This window comes from Myotis brandtii, unplaced genomic scaffold, assembly GCF_000412655.1.
Source record: "Myotis brandtii unplaced genomic scaffold, ASM41265v1 scaffold343, whole genome shotgun sequence".
Taxonomy (NCBI): domain Eukaryota; kingdom Metazoa; phylum Chordata; class Mammalia; order Chiroptera; family Vespertilionidae; genus Myotis; species Myotis brandtii.
The window spans coordinates 650,919-659,815 of NW_005363209.1; the positions used below are offsets into that span (position 1 = coordinate 650,919).

An 8,897-nucleotide genomic window follows, 5' to 3' on the forward strand; every position below is an offset into this window, starting at 1 on the left:
GCTCTTTTTATCTCTCACTTCATTGACATATCTCTGTGGGATATTTTGCAAGTAAGTATTGTGTTACAACTGCCTTCAATATATGACACTACCTTATTGCCTGTTCTTTTTACCTTTTTCTGTGTCTTTTCAATTTAAGTCGAGAATCCTCTTGAGTTTTCAACTTGTTTTCCAGGTTCCTTTATCACACCATGAACCTAGCCTTTGTGTGGCCCTGGCTCAAGTTCATTCCTATTGCCTCCTTTTGCTTATTTCATGAAAAGTCCTTTTCCTTCCTCCCTTTTCCTCTACCAAAGCACAAGCCGTCTTCTCTGCAGTTGCTGCCATCCTGCTTCTCTCCGCCTCATCGACTCCCCATCTCACTTCAAATCTCAGTGGTAAACATATGTTCTCCCTTGTCTGTACCGCTTAATTTCTCTTTCCCACTGTTACTGCTTTCTCTGTAATGGTATTATTTAACTTTGGTAAGCAGTTTATAATATGAAAGACGTAGTTGAAAATAAAGCATTATAATAAAATCATGTCCTATAAAGCAAGTTGTTTCCCAGGGAGTGTGAAGGTCTCAGGATACAGGTTAAATGGCTGTTGTTTTGTATTCCTTGATTATGTGAGTATAAAAGTTCATTGTGTTGCCGAGAAATTCTCACTTCATAACCATTGCAGATAAATGATTGGATTAAACAACTAATAAAATAAAGGTCCCCCTGTTTTTAATTCAGACTTTTTGTTAAATGGAAAATGATATTTTTATATGTTGCAAGAGGCTTTAAAGAAGCATTTTGAATGAACTGAAAAGAAAATGTCTCCCAAAGATACATTTTTATAAGTGTCCTTTTGGAAAAATTTAGTGTACAGACTAATATTTACATATTTGCATTAGGTGGGAAAAATAATTTTGTTTTTAAATCCCATTCTCCTCACAAAATAGAGTTATTGTATCTTGTGCATTGGTTTATTGCCCATTAGGATATTCATTGGTTATCACAAATCACCTCCACTCCTTGGCAAAGGTCCAGACAGTACATGGACAGTTTGGACTTCTGCGTTGGTCGCTGCTGTCCACATGTGTCCCGAGACTATTCCCCCTTTTCAGCTTCATTTCCCAGGGAAAAGTAGATCGAGTTATCCTTTGTCTTCCATATGTTCTTCACCACCAAAACACTTTTATATGTCATCTTAGTTGATAGAAAGGAGTTTAGAATCAGTGAAGGATGTTAATAACAATGGGTTTGCACATTTTTTTCTATGCCTTGTTTATTTTTAAAAACAGATTTTTAATTTTATTAAAATTTTTGAATAGTGTTGCTGTTTGCTTTTTCATTTTTTTGGTTATTTTTAGCTTTATCTCACAAAAAGTTAACTCTAATGATTATTTATTGTTGGAAAAAATAAAGCATCCATTTACATTTCTCTTGTACACTGAAGATATTTGAACATGTAATACATATATTTATAGTTTGTAACTCACCTTTATATATGTTGCCTCAATGTAAAATTTTATTTAACAGCCTAAAAATGACATTGCATATATGACACTTGCTGCTTTTGCTAGTATCCCATCTCTATAGTGGTCAAAGCTAGCTGGGAAACAGTTATAAAGTTTGTGGTTTGTATGTCAAATAGAATTTGACTTTCACAATTTGTCTCAATCTTTTCATCAAGAATATGAACATTCACATGAATGATATGTAATTTGCAAATGTTTCTTTGGTTTTATAGAACTTTTACTTTCTGATAAATGCCATTTTATAAAGAGAGTGAAAAGAGCTTGGGTGAGCAATTTATAGGCTGTGGAGTAAGCAGTGTTGTCCAAAGATTATACAGTCAAATGCATCCATCCACCTTGGCAGATGGTATTTCCTTCTCTTGAAGATTTCTAGGAATAAAGCATCCAGTCTCCCAAATTAGCTGACCAGTCAATTGAGTTGGATACTTATACATTGTTGTTTATTTCCTAAATTACATTTTTATAATTTAAATTTATTTCATTTTTTTAAATGCTCTAGAAATTTATGTACACTTCTAGAATATTTTTCATATTCTAGTCTTTTTTTTAATATATTTTATTGATTTTTTACAGAGAGAAAGGGAGAGGGATAGAGAGTTAGAAACATCGATGAGAGAGGAACATCGATCAGCTGCCTCCTGCACACCCCCTACTGGGGATGTGCCCGCAACCAAAGTACATGCCCTTGACTGGAATCGAACCTGGGACCCTTCAGTCCGCAGGCCAACGCTCTATCCACTGAGATAAACCGGTTAGGGCACTTTTTTTTTCTTTTAAGAAAGAGAGTTACTGCCCTCACTGGTTTGGCTCAGTGGATAGAGTGTTGGCCTGCGGACCGAAGGGTCCCAGGTTCGATTCCAGTCAAGGGCATGTACCTTGGTTGGGGGCACATCCCCAGTAGGAGGTGTGCAGGAGGCAGCTGATCGATGTTCCTCTCTCATCGATGTTTCTAACTCTCTATCCCTCTCCCTTTCTCTCTGTAAAAAATCAATAAAATATATTTTTTTTAAAAAAAAGAGAGTTACTAAGTAACTTCTTTGGAAAATTATTCCTCTTAATTTACCTGGGGGCTTATTTTGAAATAAAATATATATGGTAAAAGAAAGAGCTGTATCATTTCACATTTTGGTGTAAAAGATTTGATATTTGTGCAGTTGTAAAAATTTTTTTTTACTTGACAGATTTATACTTGTGGTAGGTGAGATGTTTGCATAAGCAAGTGATCTACTACGTAATTATTTTTTCCCACATTTATAACATGACCTGTTCTTCAGCACTGTAAATCTTTAGAAAGGGTTTAACCTCTGTCCTGTGTTGTGGAAGCATCCCTGCAAAGATGGTTCCCATCTGCCCCTAACAGGCCCTAAAGCATTACCGGGTCAGGACTACTTCTTTTTAAAGTTTTTGACTTGGGGATGGAGTATGGATTCTAAACCACGAAGGAAGTATGAACTTAGGTTCACACTGTGTGCATAGTACATGTCTAATAAGGGTCTGATTTTACTCTGGTGACTCTCCTCCATTTCCTAGGTTGATATCACATCTTGGGCTTCCTGGCCAGTGAGCTAAGTTTTCCTATTCCTGGTTTCATGGATAGGGTGATCTTTGCTGAGTTTTGGCTTTCCAAATGGCACCTGTGGCTTGAAATGCCATTTTTGTGTGAGTGTCAGAAAGTCTCCTTATAACCACTAAGGCCTTGTAACTGATGCCATGAGTCATATTAGCTTCAGCTCCTGCTTTCTGTCTTTGACTTTCTCTGTTTCTCACAACTGTGGATTTTCCTCACTTGTTTCAAGCTCAGCTATTTATTTACTATTTTACTTGTTACATTTTGTCAAGCATTTCACTGGGTTTGGGTCTAGCTGGGATTGAGAAATAGAAGGATGCTGTTAGGTAATTTTAAATTATTTTAGACATAAATTCTTTGTGTGCTTATTACCTTTTCTGTCAACAAGTCAGATACTTTGTTTTTACTATGTGCTGAGTACTTTGAGAACTGAAGATCTTTGGCTAGATTCCCTCCTTCAAGAAATTTAGTTCTATGTAGACCCTTGTGGAACTGGGTTATATATCTGATACAAAGATGGTACCAGCAGATAGCAGAAAATAAGCCTACTTATGTGTTTTATAAATTGTAATGTTTTATAATCTTAGCACTAAAGTTTTCAAAGGCTAGCACATTGTTCTACTAAAGAGACGTTAGTACATTCCTCTTCTTTTACTTAGAAGAAGTTAAGCTCCAGACTTTACAGGTACAAAAATCATGTTTGATTTCCTTGTTGGTGTAGATGAGAGGTTAACTACTCAATGTGAATGGGGTCAGGCCTGGGCTGTGAGCTGGTAGAGCTGGCCAGGAATAATGGCAGATACGCAGAGAGCTCAGACCTCTTCTAAATGGGGTCCTCTTGATTGTTAAAAATTACAAACTAGTCAAATTTTAAAAAACACTATCTGATCCCAATAAAATATCTTTTGGCATAGTTTGACTCATAAGCTCTGGGTTTACAATCTCTATTTAGAAAGGATTCATTATTATATTTTATATATTCTTTCATAAAATTAACAAGATATATTAGTTATTCATAATAGTCCACAAATTCAGAAAAGTGTGACCTATTCAGTTTGAAAGTTCTGTCTAACAAGTAGCTGTTTATCAATGATAAATCTTTTGGGATAGTTGACTTCCTAAGTTGAAAATTAAAATATTTTTAAAAATTCTTATCTTACAGGTAAAAGAATGTCACATGTCAACATTTGTACCTGAAGTCAACATGCCATTTTCAGGCTGCATGGATGAGTGCCAACTTTTGCATATCCTGTGACCTTTCTATCTGGGGGTGAGTGATTTTTAAGAGTGGCTGGCAACAAACCAGATGCCAGCCAGCCGTAGATCACCCTAACAAATAATGCTAAGAGTTATAAATTAACTCTGCACTGTCTGGTGATCTGTGATGTGTAAGGCAGTTAATTTAGTTGGTCTGGATTAACTGTCAGCTCCAGAAAACTATATTCCCATAATGTGAGATCTGTTCTCCGCATGTTTTGGCATGAATAATAATTAACAATAGGGAATCACTTGTTAAAAAGTGAAATTAAAAATGTCTAAGATTTTTTGGATTTACAGCAGTATTTTAGTGGTTTACCATATACTTTAAATAATTTTAATTTTTAAAGTTTAAACTCAGTATTTCTTGAAGGATAGTTATAATTTTGTATAAAATGGGAGTTTTGAGATGATACATCTTCCATTGTTTTATAATATTAGTTTTACTTCTCATGTAGCATAAAATTGTATCCATTTCAATATTTAGATTTCTTAAAAATACATCAGATAGATTATACTAGAGATTCACATTTACAGTGAATTTTTTTTTCCGTTTCATTCTGGGAAATTACATTGGGTAAAAAGCCTGCTTATTACCTCATTTTTATGCATTTTTCTGCTTATTTAAATTATTTTATCAAGCCATTCGATTTTTTTAGAATATCCTTCAGAGAGTTTATGCATCTTATGGAAGACACCTGACCTTTTGAAGCTTCATAATTCACATCTGCATGTCACCAGTCTTCCCCATGTTAACAGTTCTGACCATGTTTTATTATCTATGCCTGCGGCGCCGAGCCAGGACAGCTGCGAGGGGAGAAATGATGAACAGCCATAGAGCCATAGAATCAAACATCCGGACTTCCCCTCTGAATGCAGAGGTGGTCCAGTATGCCAAAGAAGTGGTGGATTTCAGTTCCCATTATGGAAGTGAGAATAGTATGTCCTATACCATGTGGAATTTGGCAGGTGTCCCAAATGTATTCCCAAGTTCTGGTGACTTCACTCAGACAGCTGTGTTTCGAACTTATGGAACATGGTGGGATCAGTGTCCCAGTGCTTCCTTGCCATTCAAGAGGACGCCGCCTAATTTTCAGAGCCAAGACTATGTGGAACTTACCTTTGAACAACAGGTGTATCCTACAGCTGTTCATGTTCTGGAAACCTATCATCCTGGAGCGGTCATTAGAATCCTAGCTTGCTCTGCAAATCCCTATTCCCCAAGTCCACCGGCTGAAGTAAGGTAAGACTCATTTTGTAGTGATCATGTCATATGGCTGAAAGGTGTTGGTTGTTTTAATGTTGCAGGGCTTGTTTTATTGGAAGCATTCTCTTACGTAATTTAAACAGATTTGATTTTTAAAATGTTCCTTAGTTTTATGATGGGAAAAGAAAAATCACATATATGAAGATTTAATACATTCTTCATACCCTTAACACCTCACATCATAATATTCAGAGATTGTGAAATTTGTGTGTCACAGAATTTACTATTTACATAATTAATTTGCATAGCAGTGCCTCTTTATTTCTCTTTCTCTTGTTTTTGTAGTTCAGCCTGCTGGTTTTTAAACATATAATTATTTGACTAGTATATTCATGTTTCATTAACCTAAAAAGTGCATAATTTAAAAAAGTACCCTGTTCTCCATGAGCCTAGAACTCATCTCTCCCTCCCTGAAAAAATACAAAAAATGCCACTTTTATCCACTTCCTTGGCATTTTTCCAGTTTATTTATATAAATATAAGCAAATACAAATATAGTCGTATTTTCTTTATACACAAAAATAAGCACACTGTTCATATTGTTTTGTACCTTATTTCATTTAGTCGTACATATTGGATCTTTTCATAGAAGTGCAAAGAGTGCTTACTCATTCTTTTCTACAGTTGCAAGTAATGCACAATGTATGTGTACCCCACCTTGTTAACCACTCCCCTATTGATGAGTACTCAGTTGTTTCCATACTTTTGCTGTTATAAACTTTAAGACAGTATATAACCTTGTCATGAGTCATTTCACATGTGGGATAAATTCTCAGGATTGCTGGGCCAAGTTTCTCTGCATTTGTAATTTTAATATATAGTGTCAACTCTACCTCCAAAGAGGCTCTACCTATTTATATTTCCAATAGCAATGTATGTGCATACATGTTTTGCCAAAGCCCCTCCTACAGAGTGTGTTAATACATTTTAATATTTTTGTCAATTTGGTAAGTAAAAAATGTTGTCTCATGTTAATTTTAAGTTAAAATTATTATCTGAGATTGAATATTTTCTCATGTTTAAGAACTGTTGATATTTCCTTTTCCTTGAGCTATCCGATTATATTATTTGCCCATTTTTCTATTACTTGTTGATATTATCACTTTTTAGATCTTTATATCACTTTATTAATTAAATATTTGTGTGTCTACTATGTATTTAGCATTATGCTAGTTATTAGGGGTACAACAGAGAACAAAATAGATAAAATCCCTGCCCTTGAGTTTATTCTAGCCCCAGAGCAGTTTGTTGGCACCTGTTAAATTGTAGGATCCCAGGTGCCAGTGGAGGAGTAAAGGGGGCAGGGATCAGCTGCCACCTGACATACTGCTTCTTTGACTTCCCTGTTCCCTCAACTCTGAGGAACAACTCCCAGCCACCCAGGAAACAAATGTAGAGCACAGCTCAACTCAAGCTGGAGACTGCTGGTATGATCTTATTGTTCTTTTAGAACTGCCTTGATAATTTATTGTGAACAATATTATTAATGAACCAAATTATTTTTTAAAAATCTTTGTTATTGAAAGTATTACATATGTCCCCCTTTTTTCCCCATTGACCCCTTCTAGCTTGCCCCCACCCCCCACCCTAGACCTTCACCACACTATTGTCTGTGTCCATGGGTTATGCATATAAGCATACAAGTCCTTTGGTTGGTCTCTTCCCACCTACCCACCCACCCCTGCCTTCCCTCTGAGATTCGACAGTCTGAATCAAATTATTTTAAACACAAAAAACCAGCATCTTTTAATATACAGATTTTTTTTTCTGAGGAGAAATAAAAGTACTTTGGGCAGAATCCTTTTTTATATAAGAATTGCTTTTTTTGAACTCTGTCATTCTTTGCCTCTTTCCTACAAAGTTATCCACCTTTTTCTTAAAATGCTGACCAAATTTAGAGAGAAAAGTCTATGAAACATGTAATGTCTTTCCTCTAATCTAACACTTTATGTCTGCATAGTTGATTGTGAGTATAAGCTATACTCTTGGTTTCTAGCTGAGAGCTCTAATGTGTGATAGTGACTAAAGTGACAGCTTTATTTACAGTGAAATCTAATGTACTTAACTCATTTTTAGCTTTATTCTACAGAAAATACCATTACATTTTAGGAGAGAAAGAATCTAACCAACATTTACTATTGCACAATAGAAAGGGGTCTTTTTAATTTTCCTGATTATGAAATCAGTAGATGTTTCATTGTTTAAAAAGCTTGTTATGAAATACAAAAAAAAGAAAAGAAAATATACAGGGGGGAAAAACCAGTTCACAATCTTCTGCCTGGATTCAGTAGCTGTTCTCATTTTGGTGAATTTCTTTGGATAGTCAGAAACATGGCTTGCTCTGCCAGTTCAGTCTGAGAACAAAACAGAGCCAGACAAATATGACTTGTGTTCTTTTGAGTTTACAGGCCAGCATGGAAGAGGACCCTGAGATTATAGGGAACATGTGTTGGTGGAAGGAAGAGCCTCATTCATTGGGCTCAGGGAAGTTTTCACCGCGGCAGTGACTTTGAGACTGAGGGTTGAGGAGGCTTAAGTTTGGATAGGAAAGGTGGAGAGAGAAGAGCACATGCAAAGGTGAAACCATGAGCTGAGATCTTGGTGTTTGAAGAAGTGAAAGTCCCAGAGTGTAGGAGATGAACTGTTGAAGGGTCACAAGCATGGAAGTGCCATTCTTAAGCTCTAGAGTAGTGACTTCCAGACTTTGGGATGTCATAGAGCCCTTGGGTCCAGTTTCCCAGAAGCAGACCTTGAGAAGACTATTCCTATGTAAGTGATTTGTTATGGAAATCCTCTTGGAGAGACCAGTATGGGAGTGGGGAAAGCGCTTTGGGGAAGGGAAGAAGTCAGGCAAGGATGCAATTTCATGTGTGCAGTCCTAGTCGGCCTGGAGGCAAAGTTGCTAGAGAGATGGGCTCTCACACTGCTGCACCTGTCTGTCGTCAGTTATAGGCTATGGGAATGGAAATCTTTCAGGCACATACCACACCTGGCTGAAGAGCCTCCCCCAGTCAGTTCTCTGAAGGCTGGAGGTGGAAGCCCTTAATTGAAGCAAGCAGAGTACAGGTAGGGAAAGTCAGCTACGATAGTGAACCTAATAGTAATGATAATAAAAATTAGAGAACTGATACAGGGTTGTCAGATTATTTACTTAGCTAAATAAACACATATTAAAAAGGCAAACAAATGAAATATCAACATCATTTATTATCACCATCATCTCATAGTAAAAATCTCAGTTTATACTGAGAAATTATCAAAATCTCGAAAAAAGAACAGTTGGTAATTTTACACGTATG

At 36.3% G+C, this 8,897-nt stretch overlaps 1 protein-coding gene across 5 annotated transcripts in view; it reads left to right on the forward strand.

The window, feature by feature from the left end:
* Positions 1 to 353: 353 nt before the first annotated feature.
* Positions 354 to 8,897, forward strand: part of FBXL4 (F-box and leucine-rich repeat protein 4) — a 48,341-nt gene continuing 39,797 nt past the window's right edge. For all 5 annotated transcript variants that reach the window (XM_014543922.1, XM_014543923.1, XM_014543924.1 and 2 more), the window contains exons 1-3: positions 354 to 377; positions 4,237 to 4,344; positions 4,991 to 5,574. In XM_014543922.1, coding sequence (XP_014399408.1) covers positions 5,063 to 5,574 — 512 coding nt within the window. In that variant the 5' untranslated portion in view covers positions 354 to 377; positions 4,237 to 4,344; positions 4,991 to 5,062. The remainder of the gene's footprint in view (positions 378 to 4,236; positions 4,345 to 4,990; positions 5,575 to 8,897) is intronic.